This window comes from Micromesistius poutassou (genome assembly GCF_964030765.1).
Source record: "Micromesistius poutassou genome assembly, chromosome: 3".
In the NCBI taxonomy this organism is placed as follows: Eukaryota; Metazoa; Chordata; class Actinopteri; order Gadiformes; family Gadidae; genus Micromesistius; species Micromesistius poutassou.
The window spans coordinates 14,003,320-14,021,451 of NC_140273.1; the positions used below are offsets into that span (position 1 = coordinate 14,003,320).

The 18,132-nt window shown below is 50.4% G+C and overlaps 1 protein-coding gene across 1 annotated transcript in view; it reads right to left on the bottom strand.

Annotated features, from left to right (window-relative positions):
* Window positions 1-18,132, bottom strand: part of lrba (LPS-responsive vesicle trafficking, beach and anchor containing) — a 170,634-nt gene that overhangs the window by 110,189 nt on the left and 42,313 nt on the right. Inside the window, 9 exon segments of the mRNA XM_084465513.1 lie at window positions 5,012-5,372; window positions 5,818-5,959; window positions 6,104-6,211; window positions 7,649-7,764; window positions 11,549-11,729; window positions 12,700-12,853; window positions 13,180-13,373; window positions 13,608-14,678; window positions 14,681-14,935. Of these exon segments, the coding sequence (XP_084321639.1) occupies window positions 5,012-5,372; window positions 5,818-5,959; window positions 6,104-6,211; window positions 7,649-7,764; window positions 11,549-11,729; window positions 12,700-12,853; window positions 13,180-13,373; window positions 13,608-14,678; window positions 14,681-14,935 (2,582 nt within the window).

The window sequence follows — 18,132 nt, forward strand, 5'->3', positions numbered from 1 at the left end:
CAACGGTGCGGCTACATCGCTGTCCTTACAAAGGAAACTCGCTGATGGTTGCGAGTTTTGGACTGGAGGAGGCCTCTGAAGACCTGAAGACCCCGGTTGGAGGAACACAGACGGAATCAGCAGCCCATTAGGCCGCGGGAGTTGTCGATGAGGACATTGTCCTGACTCGGAATATTTAAAGGAACGGCCACATCCATCTTGCCTCTGATCGATAGGGGATCTGCTGCAGTCAGTAATACAGGATAATATGTCCATCGTTTGACCTGATACATTACCGCCTCCTTTAAAACAAACACAGGACGGTGGACGGCAGTGATTTTCTAGACGCCTAATGAAACAATACAACGGTATTGATGGTATTACTTTGGAGGACGAGACCGCGTGATACAGCTTTCACCCGGTGTCCACATCAGTTTGACTCTAGGCATTTTCCTTTCCTCTGTAAATCCATGGCAATTATAAAAGAAACATGCTGATTTGATATCCCATTCCAAATGTGTGCAAAGTTGTGCTTGGCCTTGTCCTCCACTAGCTTTCCCTCTAAGCCTGTTTATAAACAGCCTGTCTGATGCAGCGAGGGCCTGCGGGATGAAGCCGTGTCCACCCGGGGGTGAGGGCTCTGCTCTGCCCCCTATCTAGCGGCACGGAAGTGGTGGACGGGGGAAGGAAAGCAGCATGTAGATAAGCTGTCAGATCGGACCAGGGCACTGACAGACCACTGGCTGCATCAAAGAGAGCCGTGGCCCCCGCTTATCAGTGCTGACACAGGGGGAGCAGGGGCTAATCACCAGCTACTGGGCCCCGCGCAAACAAACCCAAACTACAGACATTTATTTAGGTACTGTATAGATGCACCTATGTATGGGCGAACATGCATGCACGTGTGTGTGTGTGTGTGTATACATGGAGTCACAAATTATGAAAATGAAAAGAATGCTAAAATGTTGCGTTGGCGGCGTTTCAGGGTTGCACGTGAAATGCCTCACAGTGTTTTACATAAACCTTGATACATTGTGCCTGCGCACGCACGCACACACGCACACGCACACACACAGGGGAGATAGTGCAGCCTGGCTGCCTCTAGTGCAGACAGAAAGCTGGCTGGGGAATCAAAGGCGGCTTTCACTTGATTTAAGATCTCAGATCAAATGTATTAAAAGTTACTGGGGATGTTAAACACTGACAGCTTCTGACCTTTGGATGATGTATAGGCCAGGTATAGACGAGCCGCATATACTGCATGTATACATATATACGCCTAATGCAGCTTGTGGGGTTGTACAGTCAAAAAAAAAAAAGAGATTACAGTGTAGTCATCAGGTTCAAACCCACAAGAGAGGAAGAAGGGGACTGGCGGTTAGGGTGTTTGACTCCCAGCCGAAAGGTTGTGGGTTCAAACCCTAAAGTGTGTGTTTACTTGTCAGCATCCTTGAGCAAGACTCCTTTTCCCTACCTAGTCATTAATGGCCTGTATATCTAAAACGCAATAACAAGTCACATTTGATGAAAGTGTTAAAGAACTAAAGAGTGAATTGAGTATTGAATTAGACTAGCATCACGCAGAACGTGATGCAGAGACGGCAGAATCTGGCTCACAGCGTGTGTCCCTAGATAGTGGATGGATGAGAGGATGGTCCCTATCAGAGTAGAGGGGTGGTGCTGACGTAAAGCACGGCCAGAGCATGGTGGCGACTGCTTGTTCAATGTCCCCTAAAGACCAAGCTGGGGCTCTGATTAGTGTGTGTGTGTGTGTGTGTGTGTGTGTGTGTGTGTGTGTGTGTGTGTGTGTGTGTGTGTGTGTGTGTGTGTGTGTGTGTGTGTGTGTGTGTGTGTGTGTGTCGATGTATGCATGTACGTGAAGTTTTAAGATCCAAGCTTATTTCACATATACACGTTAGAAGTCATTAATGGCCATAAACTCCAGGCATCCTCACTGAGGATACACATGTACACGCCATGTGTGTGTGTAAAGGTATGAGGAAACAAATCTGTGTGTGTGTGTGTGTGTGCTTGCTTCCCCATATGTTCCTCCGCTCTGGTCCAGTGAATAATTCAGCAGATCATTAGACACACTTATCCCGAGTGGGACGGCCCAGTCGGTTAATCAGCCATCAGTTGGCCCTGCTCGGCCCCCGCGCCCCATCCAGGGTTGGGCTGTGTGGACCTGTATATGAACTAGAGGGGGGATGCATTATTTAACACGCTTTAACCCACTGCCTTCAGCACAGCCTTGGATTCCAGTAATCCGTCCTCCACTTTCGCAGATGAAGGGAGCACACAAGGTGTGCACAAGGTGGTTTACGGTCAGCGCCATGTGTATCAGTGCATGTGTGTGCGAGTGTGTTTATGTGTGCAAGAAGGTGTGGGAGTGTGTGGGAGAGTGTGTCTGTGTGCATGCATGGGTGCATGTGTGTGTAAAATACCTCCGTTCTCTAGAGTGTTAACCTCATGTCTTATTCATGGGGGGAGAGGTAGGGTTTGGGGGGGGGGGGGGGGGGGGGGGGGGCGTCTGTGACCGCGTCTTTCATCTCCCCTTTCACCCTCATTTCATGCGACCCAGCGCGTAAGAATGTACAGAATGATATTTTAACTCCGACCCAATCAACCCAATTACCCCCATACACTCCCCTTGAGCTGTGATTCGACGGTGATGGCTTGAGTGGGAGGGGCCCCAACCTTGAAGACATCAGTGATTTATGGAGGCTGGGTCTGCGGGTTTCGGGGCCCGGGGACAGAGAGGGGGCCCACTGTGTACCCAGTGTGACTGTGTGGGAGAACCACAGATATCTGGGTTTTCTAAATGATGTTAGCCTGGAGCACGGGAGTCGCTTGCGGTCTTCATTCTAAAGCAGTCCCAAAATTGGGAATTTCTTTCTCAATCAACAACTAATGGACCTGAAATAATATTTTGGGATATAAATCACAATATTTTTGTTACATCACCTATAATTGCAATATCCATCTGACATTTCAAGTCAGCATTTTTTATCCCAAAAATGTAAAAGTACATTGAAATTGAAATACATCTAAATTAATAAAAACATCGGGCAGACTCGCTAGTGTCTTGCTCCTTTGCAAAGACGCAGCGTTCCCGTTGACACCATGGTCCACCCCTCTCCTCGACCCATCTCCCATGCACGCACGCAGGGGCCTGCATCCCGGAATGCAAACAGCGACGCTCCATATATACAGCCCAACGTCTAACAAGCACATGTTTTGCTGAAGCACGCAATCTAAATCACCGGCTTGTACAATGACACTGTTTAGCTCTGGTTAGCGTCAGCAAATATTTGCAGACTGGCTGTCATAACAGGGGCATCGCTGGGATATAGATGGGGGGAGGGGGAGATTGAAGGGGTCCTCGCGGGGATATAAATCAGAGGGGATACTTCACCCTCCTGACCCAGCCCAGTTTTATCTGGGGGGATCCGGGCGTTTTTTCCATACGTCGGCCTCATAAATCCACACCACCGCTCTGTCTAGCGGAGAGAGCCCACCTATATATTTTTTTACAGAACATGTTAAGGTGAAATGGCAACTCAAGGCGTTGACCGGCTATACTAACAGACTCATAGGGGAGGCTTTTGTGATGCTTCTGCCAATGCCTACACTGTGTACATTTCACTGGCCTTTATAGGCGGTGCTAGTGAGTGCATTGAAGTTAGAGGGGGGGCCTAGGGTGTAGACAATGTACTTGGGTGGGGCGGAGGAGAGGAGATCGTCTAATGCAACCAGATTTAGCTGTACAGGAAGCGAGATGTCACATCCATAAGACAGATTTTTCTTTCCCCAGGTAAATTACCTGCCCCTTCATCATGACACAGGTCAAGCAAATCCATGTAGAGTACCACTCTCCGTCAGAGTCTGACTTGTAAAGGGACTTAGTAAGCACAGTGGTAGTGAATCATTACATAGGGAATCTCAAGCCCAGGTACTTCCCAGAGTGTAGCATTTCGTCAATGAATCAGAGCTACATATTCCCACTATATTATTCCATAATCTTGCATAATCTAGACTCCTATGTGCGCTGATCAATACATTCTAGCTTTGAGTGGTTATGAACACAGACAGTAAATGGTGCGAGAGGTAAACAAAGAACTAGCAGTCGGACCGCCGGGGGGGTTAGGGGGGTGTTGGGGCTACGTCATCTAGCTGAGCGACCGCATCTGTAAGCCGGCTGGTGAGGGCTGAGGACGGCTCCCGGAGACAGGGAGCGGGACTGTTAGTGTACGCCCTCCAGCTCCCCCGACAGCCCTCTCTGGTCCTACTGTGCGCTCAGCGCAGAGCGCCGGAGCCAGCCTAATCCCCCCTGATATGGGAAGCACCCCGACTTCTGACACAGCATTCCTCAGATAAAGGCCCGTGATCACAGAGATGCCCCCGGAATTCCCAAACCCGCTCTGTCTGTGCGCGCGTGCGTGTGTGCGTGTGTAGAGAGAACTTGGAGAGTGTGTCAGAGTGAGAGAGCAAGAAAGAGAGTAAGGGGGGTGAGAGGGAGGAAGAGATGGAGAAACGCTTTCTTCAAGAAGTGAGCACCTTGACATGACAACTCCCTTGTGGGGACCATTCACTCACTCTCTCCCTTTCCCACCATTCTCCGTCTCCCTCACTTACCCCCCCCCCCCCACCCCCCATTGGTGAACGTCTGCTGTGGAGACAATGCTCTCCAAATGTAAACCAGAAGAGGGTCCGTCTGTAAAGCACATGACCCCCCCCACCCCCACCCCCACCGCACCATGACATTCACCCCCGCTTACACCTCGAGAACAAACGCCAATGTATACATCTTTAAGTACAAGATAGATACATTTCAGGGTGACATGGCGAGAGTTTAAACTGTTACAGATCAGAGTGACATGGTGAGAGTTGAATAAGTTAGACCATCTCGCATCTAAAAATCTATAAATCTCTATACTACTACTACTACTACTACTACTACTGTATCTCAAGAGCTACACATCTATAAATTGACATAAAGCGGGCAACATATGGGTAAAAACCTCCTACTAACCTATCAAAGGAGCGGTAGGCCCGGGACGGGTCTCTGGAGGCGTCGCCCAGCCCGCCCAGGAAGGCCGGCGGGAGGAGCCCCGAGTCCACGATGACGTCCTCGTGGGGCGCGCTCACCAGGCTGCGCAGGATGTCCTTGACGTTCTTGCCCTTGGCGTCGGCGGGAGGGGGCCGCACCTCAGAGGACAGCGTGGACAGGGCCTCCGAGATGGCGTCCGGCCCGCCGCCGCCGGCGGTGGTGGCGGCGGTGCCCGACGGGGCGGACGCGTCGGCGGAGGCGCGGTCATCGCTAATGCCCGAGTCGCAGCGCTGGATGGGAACGCCGTTCTCCAGTTCCGGCCCGCCGTGGACGCCGCCGCTGTCTACGAGCGGGGATATCGACGAGGCGGTGTTATAAAATGCGTGTGCGCAACTCTGGTCAAAAGTGTTATAAATCAGTGTTCAAAAGATTTGAAATATTTCTCTCTGTGTACACCGAGTTCACATTTACCAAGTGACGTCAATTTACGTTTATCAGGAGTGCACTTTGCTGAGACGTATTTCATCTTTATCTCTGAGATGTTCCCCTTTTGCACTTTGTAACATTGCGTTCTTTCTCCTACTCTGCACTTCGTCCAGTTGGTTTTTCTTTTTTTTCTTTTACATGTTTCTCGAACATTACTCCAACCTCCCTTTGCTTTGGATCCAAACAGCAGTTAAATCCCCATAATAACTATGCGCTGGAAAACATTTGGTTTCAGAGCGTATTGATGCGTATAAACAAAGATCCCTGGTGATAATCGGGCCCTGGCGTGCAGCCTGGTGTACCTGTGCTCCGGGAGGACTGGGAGCGTGACGGGGTCTTCTTGTGGTTTTGGGGCTCCAGTATGTCGCGGTACTTGGACACCATGAGCACTGAGATGAAGTAGACCACGGCCAGAGCCAGGAACTGGGCCTGCTTACTGTCCTCCTTGGGACAAGACAACAACCAAACAACTCCATGACCCAAACCCTGTTAGGGGAACTGCTCTGGCGACCGCCAAGAATCACATACAGACACAGACACATAGTGCGTGTGTGTGTGTGTGTGGTGTGTGCGTGTGTGTTAACTCACAATATCTCTGAAGACCACAGCCCTCAGGCGGTTGATGTCCATGTCCTGCAGCAGGCGGTCCATGTCACTGATGGGAGAAACTCCCCCGGTTACCACGTCAACGGGACTCTAGAAAACACCAGCATGCAGTTCAACGCACAGTATGGGAGAACACAACTGTACAGAAGACAGATGGGGAAGACTCTAATTAGATTGGTTGGGACTATACAGGGGCATCATATTGTACTGGATGGGGTGTTCAACGCCCAGCCAAAAGTTGTAGGGTTTGATACACAACTTCCGCAATCTTCCTGGAGGCAGCCTTGAGCAAGACGGATGTTACGTCCTCCTAAGGCTGATATGCATAATTACAAATGAACACTAAACTAAGAGACACAGGACATTGGGAGGTGGTGACTGGTCTATTTACACTGGCCTTGATACACCAGCTGCCACCTGCCCCAACACTCAACATAACTACACACAACCAACTCGCTAATTAAGCCTCACTGGAACAGGGAAAACAACAAGAGAACAGAACAGGTTGGAGTTCACTGAACGGGTTACAACAAAACCATGTTAATACAAAACACAACCACAAACATAGGTCCTACCATGCCTAACCCCTGTCATTTTTGGATGAAAACATCTGCTAAATTAATAGATCGAATAGAAGAACTATTTACTTTTATTAATTCACTTCAACAATCCAGAGTTATTTCTTTGTCAACTCAGACTCAATACACAGAAATGAATAGTCAAATGACAAGCATTTCTATGCACAAAGGAATGCAAGGGAAAGAATTCAAATTCAAAGAAAACCACACCACCAGAGTGATCATCATTATTAATCAATGTGCACTTCAGGCTGAATGGTGCAGTTCCAAGATTTAGGGATGTTATCCCTCTGGGGAGCTGGTCCTTAACATAATGGCTCTTAATATAGAGCCACTGCATTATAAATGAGCTTTTACTCACACCCGTTTCTGGAAAGCCAAACACGACTTTACTGGAAGTCGGCGTATCAGATCTATCGAGCTCGCAGCAGAAAGGGTATCGGCGGGTGGAACAAATAACGGCCGGTGTGGTAACACAAGAAGATGTGATCTAACGCAACAACCGCTTGCCAATCGGCCCGTGGGGGTCGCCCCCGGCCGCCAAAGGTCACCGCTCCATCTGGTTTACCAGCAGGGAGGAGGAGGAGGAGGACACCCGGGAAGAGGGTTTGGACACACTCAAGGCTATTTAGAACTTGTGCTTGACCAGACAGGAATGTTTAGTTTCACTTTCTCTTTGGGGGCTCTCAGGTACCGAACAGGCGTGTCGCTGATCCAGAGAGGGTTTGCTGCAATTCAGTTGAATTTTAACTGAACTGAAATTTTAATTTTAAGTTTAATCTGAAGGGAGAAGGGCTTTTTCCCCTTGTACAATTTATTTATCTTACACTAATTGATTCATTTCATTTCATCCACCAATTGATTCATGTGCTTGCCCATGTGTGTGTGTGTGAGTGGAGGGTGGCGGGTGGGGTTGGAGGGGCGGTTGGAGGTCTCTACCACCACTTGCCTGTGCAGCCATGGACCCGGTGCCGGGTGCGGTGGCGTGGGAGCGGCCCATGGAGTCCGATCCGGGCTGGAAGTGCTGTTGACACTCCAGACAGTTCCTCACGGCCATGGCACACACTAGAGAGAGGGGGGGAAGAGATGTTATGGCTTATGTGACATCACGTAAAACAAAGATTAACTGGGTTATCGGAATAACAGATCCAGCCTCATGGCTGAATCCCCACGAGGAATGCCAATGCCAGGAAATGCATCCAAAATACACAGAAAGATCCAGCTCTCCTGATGTGTGGTGAAACTCCAGCAAATGTTTCTGACTATGTTTATTAGAGGCTTCAGTTAAGTGTGGTTTATAAACATTTTGATATATTGGGGTGGGGGGGTGGTCCACGGTTTTTCCTCTGCTCGCTTGTTTTTTCAGACAACAGCATCAGCAGCAGCTCAACAGAGATGTTATGCATTACATGACAAACAAGGAGTTACAGGCCCATGTTAAAAAAAACAAAAAAACAGCAACACAGGAAATACATCAGACAAAAATATCACAATGGGGCTCAAGTCCAAATAATAAAGGAACAGATGGAGCAATAACAATAACTGTAAAACCATACATGGTGAAAAATCTGATCTGTAGCACAAGGTTGGACAGAATAAGCGAGCAAGAGGGCGAGAGGGCGAGTGTGCAAGAGCGAGCGAGAGAGCGAGTGAGGAAGGACCGGGGTAAGACAAGGTCGCCGCTCCGGCCAAGCCCTGGCAGCACCGCTCACTCTTCCCTGCTCCACCTCTCCTCCCCAAGGTCACCGTGGCAACGCCCCTGCATCACACCTCGCTCCGCACCCCTGCCAGACAAATGATGCTCCAGAGGAGGAGGAGGAGCAGGGAGAGCAGGAGGTACGGCTAACAAACTACCTCCGTACCGGTGGAGTAGGTTCACAAGCTAAAACCGGAACATTTACCATTTCTAATCTTACATATTCTCTCTCTCTCTCTCTCTCTCTCTCTCTCTCTCTCTCTCTCTCTCTCTCTCTCTCCTCTCTCTCTCTCTCTCTCTCTCTCTCTCTCTCTCTCTCTCTCTCTCTCTCTCTCTCTCTCTCTCTCTCTCTCTCTCTCTCTCTCTCTCTCTCTCTCTCTCCTTCCCTGCTCTGTACTTGACAACTGACAAATGTTGACTCCAAAGCCGTTTAGATTACACAGGGAATTATTCCATCCAGAAATGGCCTCGCTTTTCCCATTAAGGCTGCTCGTTCATACAACCATTTATAAAAGAAAAGACCGGGGAAAAAAAGAGACGCGGGGAAAAAGTGGAAGAAAATGAAAGCGTACGGCAGGCAGGAGAGCGGAGGAGGAGGAAAGGAGGCAGAGGATAAACCTTGTTACAGCCTTACAAAATCAGATTAGGCGGGGCAGCGACGGCGAGCACATACCTCATCAAATATTCATCTCATAACGGCGGCGCGCTAAAAGCAGCCGCTCCCCCGCTCACACAAGCCAGCTCGCCAAACGCGGCCACGGCAGCGCCGAGCTGGCAGCGCCACTCGCTACGCCGAGCGGCACGCCGTACGCACGCTTGTGTTTGTCTTGTTTGTTCTCCGTGGCATTGTATACAATACATGACACGGGAAGAAACAACGGCGTGCGGATACGCTGCCGTTAGCGCAGCAACGCGGAGGAGGAGTGATCTATTTAGCATCCGGTACGGGACGGCTGTTTAACCACCCGTGTGAATAACAGGGGTACAGATCGCTACGGTGCGGGGAGTGTGGACTCCTCCGCAAAAACAGAAAGAAAGGATGAATAATGTAAAGTATTTCAAATCTTTTATTCAGCTGGAGCTAGGGCTTGGCTCTTGAAGCTGTCAGAGGAGACCTTAATAGCCTGCACCAGAAGGCAGGCAGGCAGGCAGAAAGGCAGGCAGGCAGGCTGCGGCCCCCAGGCTACGGGGGCTGTGCGGTGTGCAGCCAAGGCCATTATGAAGAACGCACTACATCATGATAGCAGCCATTTTAGAGTGTTGCCATGCAGCGGGGTTATAATAACAAGATAAGGGGGGAGTGCTGATACGGGCACAGAGGGGGAAAGGGGAGGGGGGGGGAGTGAGGGAGAGAGAGCCAGGGTGCGGGCAAGAGAGGGAAGGAGAGAGAGGGACAGAGGGATTGGGAAATGGAAGGGGAGGGGGGGGGGGGGAGCGAGAGAGAGAGAGAGAGGGGGAGAGGAATGGAGGGGGAAGAGGGAGGAAGGGAAGGGAGAGAGAAATGGGGGGAGGAGAAAGTGAGATGGAGAAAGACAAAGAGAGGGAAAGAAGGAGTGAAATAAAAGAGGGGAGAAAGGAAAAGAGATGAGAGGGAATGAAAGAGAAAGGAGACAGAAAGAAATGGGCAGTGAGAGTGTGTAAGAGAGCAAAAGATAGAGGAGTGATGACAGAAGATGAGGCCGGGAAGAGAGAGCCAGCAAGAGAGAGAGAGAGCGAGAGCGTGAAACATGAGAAAGAGACGACAGAGTAGGTGGGGTGAAGAGGGCTAAAGAGAGCCATGACCGGGGCGGGCCCCAGAGCCAAAGTGTGTGCAGGCAGATATATAGAGGATCGATGGACACGGGGAGAGAGTGGGTAAGAGGAGGAGATAAGGGCAGGGCACGGAGTGCGGGTAGAGAGCAGTAAACCAGCTGAACGGAGCGAAAACAACCCCGTGTCGGAGTGTGCTGTGGCGGAACAGAGCGGGTGGTAGAATATTGATCGGCTTGAGAATCGCGGCCCTCAGTCTTCCCAATACTGCATCGAGTCCCAACACAACAATATCAATTTTTAATTTATAGGGAGTGTAACGTCTTCTCGCTGCACGGCCGTTCGTTTGCCGTCCACAAATAAGATATTGGATTTCCTTTGGTTTGTTTTGTTCCACAATTAACATTGCAAAATAATTTTAAAATAATTATAAAATGTAATGCACACAAAGGAAACCTCAGCAACAGATGTATTTGATACATCCTTTTGTATTATTAGATAGACATGGACACAGTCTATGTCGATTATCCCTCTGACTAGTAGGTTAAATATGAGGGGGGGTTGGTTGTAAACGGAGCCTGAGTGAATGCAGTACTCATCTGTAGCCAACTCATCTGATGTGAATGCATGAGGCGTTCCTGTTGGATGGAAGGAGGCTCGGCAGGAATAATCATAAAAATTGCAGGCTCCTTAAATCATAAGGAGCCTGCAAAAAACATAACGTCTCCCTGGATTCCACCGCCAAGTCAAATATTGAGTCATATCGGACAACAAGGAACAGGACCGAAAATGTAAATAATCCTGCCTACTTAATGCATTTCTATTTTTTTAACCCGTCAAGAAAACAGATTCGATTTGTGTTTCAGTTTGAGTCATGCTAATCACATTAAATTCCTTTGGAAAAAACAGTAACCACTTGTTTCTCGATGCTTCCGAGAGGAAAATTTAAGGGAAATTAACTAACAGGTCCTAAGATAAGTTACAGTTAAAGAGTGCTGCATCTGTTTGTGTTTCTGCTAAACATTGTGCGACATATAATATGATCTTGTCAAATTCATGCCAAATCACATAATTAGGACTAACATAGAGCTTGTGCTTAAAAGTAAAAAGGCCAGTGTCTAGGACAGACAGTGGGACGGAGAGAGACAGAAAGACAGACAAAGAGACACGGTGATGGAGAGAGGCAGGCCGTGCCAAATAGACAAACAGAACGTTGGGAGACAGACAGACAGACAAACCGAAGGACAAAGAGAGACAGATAAACAGGAAGGCGGAGAAAGACAGACACACAGAGAAACAGAAGGACGGAGAGAGCGAGACACAGATAAACAGGTGGAAGGCGAGAGCCAGCCAGACACACAGACAAACAGGAGGACAGGGTTGACAGCCGGACGGTTGACCCACCGAGGCGTAGGCACTGGCGCAGGATGCCCCCGGAGGACATGTTCTTCTCCGCCTCGATCTCGGTGAAGTTGAGGGAGCTGGCGAAGATGAGGACGTCCACCAGGTTGACCAGCCGCTGCAGGAAGGTGAGAGACGCCTCCACCGTCAGGCCCTGCGACGGCTCGATGTTCTCCAGCTCGTGCTGCATGGAGAGGCGGGAGGGCCGGATGAGCTCACCAAGTCAGTCATTCATTCACTTTGCAATCGCTCAATTCGGGACACTTCCGTTGCATGTGCATATTTTGCTTGTGCGCGTTACTGTTTGTTAAGAACAGAACAACGTTGTTGCATGTTATTTTTTTTTTATGTGCGCCCTGACGGAGACAATTTCTGTCTCTTTTGCTGGACAATAAATGACACAGCAATGTGTCATGTAAGTATTTATGTTTTTTTTCCCTTTTTCCTTTAATCTATGAAGAAAACGTGAAAAGGTGAAAGGAAATAACACAGGAGAGTCAACGCAAAAGGTGGACTACAGTCACGGTAAATCGGCCTCTGTGCCAATCCAAAGCGCTCTCAGGCCACTTCAGACATACATAGGTCGTACTCGGCTAGAAATTTGATTGCGATCCCCCATATAGGTGAAGCCTAACTGGGTTATGGTGAAATTGAACCCAAATTGCCCGGGTCTTCCCAGACAGGCCACCGAAGCGAGTGGGAGAGTATTGACCCGAGAGGAGGAATCATGTTACATCAGATCTACAGTCACTGAGGTCAGAGCCCACAAAACAGAGCTAATCGTGTTAGCGAACGGCTAACTGTAGTCTAATGTGATTGGGAAAAGGTCAATGTGGATGGATGACCCCCCCTGACCTGGCTGTCGCAGACAGAGCAATGATGCTCACCTACACATAGACAAACACACACACATACTACATGCAGAGACAGACAAAGGCTCTGATGCATATGCACAAACAAATAGACAGACGCACACACACATACACACAAACACACAGATTCACGTGTACAAATAGACGGATGCACTCGGGCAAACAGATTCACATGCACAAAGAAATGCAAAGACACACACACACACACACACACACACACACACACACACACACACACACACACACACACACACACACACACACACACACACAGGGGCTCACCGAGGAGGAGGTAGCAGCAGAGAGCAGTGGCAGGATGCCTCCGCAGGCCATGACCAGGTTGTCCACCACCTGGGAGATGAGGTGCACCGTGTTGTGGACAAACACCACGTTCTCACTGCTGTTCACAAAGTCCAGCACTGTCTTGGTGGAGTGGCTGCAAGGAGGTGGTAGAAAAGTGATAAACATTTATGCTTTAAGCAGACACATTTTTATTCTATTTCAAAACGTATATGTGGGGCTGGGCACAACAAAAGCATAAAATCTAAATTGGAATAGCTACATAAAGCGCTGCAAAACCTAGTTCCTGAAACATGAGAAACTACGAGTGCGGAGGAATCAGAAGGATGCCGTGGCTGGATTCCTTTAGTGGTAGTGCATAGAGTTACAGTGCATAGATCAGCGATAGCAAGTTTAGTGGTCTGCGACTCGTCCAGTGATGTCACTGGAAGAGGTGGGCACTCGGAATGAAGTGGTCCCTACCTCCTCCACATCTGGACGTCCGTCTCGATGGAGAACAGCAGGTCTGTGAGGAGACGCTGGTGCATGTGGGACCAGCGGAACTCCGGGATGCGGAACATGGTGGAGCGAGGACCGGAGGACGACGACGAGGAGGCGGGGTCCCGGGGCGGCGCAGGACCCCCCGCGGACACCGAAGCACTGGAGCCGCTCGGCTCCTAGGATGGAGAAACACAGGTCTCGGATGAGGGATGCGTATTGACAAAGACTGGAAAGTGCTCGGCATTATTGTGTATTATACTTCAACAGGAGTAATGAACCCATGTCCAGTCTACCAGTCGGCTTCCCAGAGCAAGACGCCTAACCCCTGAACAACCTGTATGTAAAAATAACTAAAGACATGTCGACAAGAAACGACTTCACTGCAGTAAAGATGTGAGAAAGTGGCCTACGCTTGCAGAGGTCTCCTTCAGCTCCAGCCTCTCGGTGTCTAAGGCCACGTTGGACACGTCCAGCCGGGCGATCTTGATCTCTTTGGTGGGGGCGGCCGGCTCGGCGGCCTTCTGTGTGTTGGCGCTAGGGGGCGCCGTGCTGGACGCCGAGGCCTCTGCTGGGACTACTACTTCTTTGGTGGTGGCCGCGGCACTCTGGGGATCCGCCGGGGTGGGAGTGGACGTACCCGAGGACTCCTGAGTCGAAGGGGGCGCCGCCGTAGAGTCTGAGGTTTGTGGGTCAGTCGGGGCGGCATCGGGAACGGGAGACGGCGGCTTATCTGCGTCGGCGTCCTCCGCGTTCACGCCTTCACCCCGGGGGTCCGAAACGGCCTCCTCGTTCTTCTCGCTCTCACTTTCTCTCGCCGTTGCTTTCTCCTCTTCCTCCTCCTTCTCTTGCACTTCCTCAATCCCCGCCTGATCAGTCTTGACTCGTGCTTCGTCCTCTACTTCCCGGGGCGTTCCCGCCTTCGCGTCCTCACCCGAGGACGGCTCCGGGCCGTTGTCGGCATCGCCGGGGTCCTCGTCTGAGACGGAGGCTCCTTCTCCGCCTCCCGCCGCCTCCACGGCGCGGTCCTCCAGCGGGTCTGCAGTCTCCACAGCCTCCTGGTCGTCCACAGCGTCGGGCTCTGGGGAAACCGCCTCAGGGCTGTTCAGGGACTCCTCCGCCACGGAGGCGGACGGCACGGCCCGGTCGCCGCTCTCTCCGGACGTCTCGCCGTCGGCCTGAGGTATCTGTGCGTCGTCAGTGTCGGTGCTGTCAGTAGTGTTTTCGACCGTCTGCGTCGGGGGGGCGGCGGCGGGGGCTGCGGGGCTCGCCGCCGCGTCGCCCGCCACTTCGGTCGGCGAGGCCGAGGCGGCTTGTGCATCATCGCCGTCGGGCGTTTCAGTGCGTGCTTCGGTTTTGGGCTCCTCCAGTCGGGCCTCGGCACTGGCATCTCCGGCTGCTTTAGTCTCTTCAACGCCGGGAGACGCCAGGTCCTCCTCTCCCCGCGGCCCGGCCGCAACGTCCCGACCCCGTGACGGCGGCGGGCGCCCCCCTCTCCGTCGCCCTCTGGCGGGCCGGAGGAGAGGTTGGGCGTGGAATCGGGTGGGCTCTGATCGTGGACCCCCTCGTCCACGGTGAGCTCTATGACGGTGGAGGGGGCCGTCTCCTCCGGGGTGGAGGTCTCTGCGTCGTGGCTGGCGGCGGAGACGGTGCGGATGGCGGAGCCGTTGGCCGACGACTCCTGCTGCTGGTACTGAGTGAACATGCGGGCGAGTTGGTGTTTGTGCTGCTCAAAGGACACCTGCGGAAAAGCACAGGGAAGACACGCATGAGGTTGTGCGGAGCGTTGCTCGCCACTGCGTTCATGGCGATAGAAGAAGAACCTGGGGGAGCCGTCTACCTGACTGGGTACCTAGCCTACGATTTGGCATTAAGCTCTACAAAAACACTTAAGAAGAAAATGATTTCAACATGGTCGTTTGAACCAATGAAGAAGAGAAGAAGACAAAAACACTTAAGGTGATAGCCGTTTTACATCTGTATACTGGCCACGCGTGGATATTTAGATAGTTATGCCATAAAATGAGATAGTCAACATCAGGGTAGGTATTTTTCACATTTTCAATGTCTAGTTGGACAATTTGAACCCTCTAATCCAATCCTCTTAGTTTCAAGTCATGTTTTGTTCCTCATTACCTTAAGAAACCTTGGCCCATTACCTGCCATCAGTCTGCCTGCCATCAGATATGGCTTAACTAGACTGCTAGTCCATACGGACAACGGTCTGACGTGGCAGTTGAGGAAGAGCCCGTCCATGTAACCAATCATAGATTAGCAGTAGATTCTGCTGTGTGTGTGTGTGTGTATGTGTATGTGTATGTGTATGTGTGTGTGTGTGTGTGTGTGTGTGTGTGTGTGTGTGTAGTGCAGTGCGTGTCCGGCATTGGCAAATCCTCCCACGCCTAATTTAAGACCCTGCATTAATCACTGGGCCTTGGAGGACAGAAAGTCAAAGAGCAGTCGGTGGTGGAGGGAAGGGCAGGGTGAAACCAGAGCCACACCACAGCCATTTTCACCTGAGGCTGTTTGGATGGATGAGGGGGGGGGGGGGAAGAGAGAGAGAGAGAGAGAGAGAGAGAGAGAGAGAGAGAGAGAGAGAGAGAGAGAGAGAGAGAAACAATGGCGACAGGAAGAGAACGGGAGAAAAAGAAACAAGGAAAACGGAGATCAAAAAGGGAGAGAAACACAGATGTGGAAGAGAGCAAGCGAGTTAATGAGGTTGGAAGAAAGGAAAAGGGTGGAGGGAGGAGGGGGAGGAGAAAGTAGCTGATTATTTGTAATTAATTAGTCGTTATTGTTCTAAATTAGTCTGCTACACGGCCGCTCATTAATCTTGCGCCGGGCGGAGCAGTGATTGGTAATCCATAACTCTTTTCTCTGAGTGCAGAGCCTGTTCTAAATGCATCGATAGCATCTCTCATTCTATTTCTGTCGCTCTCTCTCTCTCTCTCTCCCACCCCCCCCCATCTCCCATTCCCCTCCCTCTCATTCCCTCTGTCCTCTCCCTCTCTCTCTCTCTCTCTCTCTCTGTCTGTCTGTGATGTCTTCTACCCCATTAGTTTCGGCTTAATTTGACATTTAGCATTTATTGCAATTAAAAGGACGCATGGAGAGTGCACTCCCATGGAAAAGATGCTTGAGCTTAGTGCCTCAGTGTAGAATATACCCAGCCCCCCATCAAGGATCTGATGGTGGGATGGGGTGGGGTGGGGTGGGGTGGGGTGGGGATGGTGATGGTGGGTTGGGGTTGGAGTCCCTACATTAAGATGATGTATGTTGGCTTTAAACAGGGCTGCGCAAGCAGATCCAGTTACCATTAGACGGAGGCAGCGAGCGCTCTCTGTGGTTAGCGGAGCCGCAGCGCATAGCGACTGCCTTGGGTGGGCCTGACATCAGCGCTGATCTAATCTAAAGTTCTATGCCCCCCCGCACCCCCCGCCCTCCCCCCGCCAAACCTCAGCGGGGGTACGGAGGAGAAGAAATGTTATGGTAATGTAGGAAAACACGGTGGGCTTTTCTAATGTGACAGGTAACATGGTATTACAGTGAAAGCAAACAGCGACGCCACATCACAGGGAGAGCGGCCCGTAATGGCGGAGCAGGATCACAGAGGAGAGCGAGCCGGCGTGCAACAGAAAGGGACACCCGTTACAGAACCATTAGAGCCTGGTACAGGCGTTTAGCCCTGGGCTCCTGAGAGCCAAAGACATTGGGTCTGGGTCCAAGAACTACAGACACCGAGTCCGTATCAAAGAATGACAGAGGATTAGTCTCAATCGGAAAACTACAGAAACTCATCATAAGATATGTTGTTTTGAAGGTTGATTTTATGTTGATTGTGTGAGGGATGGATGGATTCTGCCGGCAGGGTGTAGAGAGACACAGAGAGAGTTAGCCCGCCTAAGCTCTGGTCCAGGGAGACCTCCACAGTAGGAGTCACAGCGGAGACCAGATTTAGATCAATAGATAGAACGAGACCGCAAAACAAAGGGGATATCAGGGGGGCCCGGGAGTCTCTAATCGGATTAGCCAAATGCAATTCCTCCTCCCACAAGGAAAGGGAAAGAAAAACATTGCCGTCGTCTGCTGGTGATACTGAATGGTGTGTTCATTTATATTCTCTCCATTACGTCTTCTTAGTTAGCTTTTATTATGTTGATTTCTTTCTGGTCAACTGACTAAATAATTTGCTCTGTTTGGTCTCTATAGAATAAACTGAATCCATTGCAGTCTTAATCTAAACAGCTGATAAATGTTAATAAATGGGATGTAAATCCCATATCCCAAAAAAGGTTTACTTTTAATTATTTTCAATTACCCCGGAATATGCAAATGAATATATTACACAATATTTCAAAACGTGAAACCAAAACACACACGTTCAACTCTCCGTGACTCAGTAATGTTGAGTAAGTTGTTGCCAAGCAGAAGCGTATTGACCAGTTCACCAGACAATACCAGTCGATCTGGTCTTGTCCATACTGTCCATGTTCTCAATTCCCCTTCTTTTGTCCATGTTTCAATACAGCTACAGTGTCTTCAAGCCTATGAACCACAGGTTTTGTCTTAGAAAGTCCCTGTGATGCCAGCACACACACACACCGATCAGCTCTGCTGATCACTAAGAGTACGAAATATAAATATGGTGCGGATTATCTACAATAGATTAGTCAGGAAGGATGGGGTGTTTGCTAAAGTCTCTGCTAAAAATGTTCCGATGGAAAATAGCGCTTATCTAACATAAAACCGATTCATAGACAATGCTCCATAAGAGTACCACTTTTGCCACAATTGGTTGGTTCACTTATGCATGTGATGGGTAGTGTTCATTAGAATCTGCTGTCTCAGGGAAGCTGAAGGACACAGGCTCCTCCACAGCATCCACTGTCGGGCCGTGTTAGACATCTGCTCTGTGGGGTTCACCTGGGCCGGGGGCAC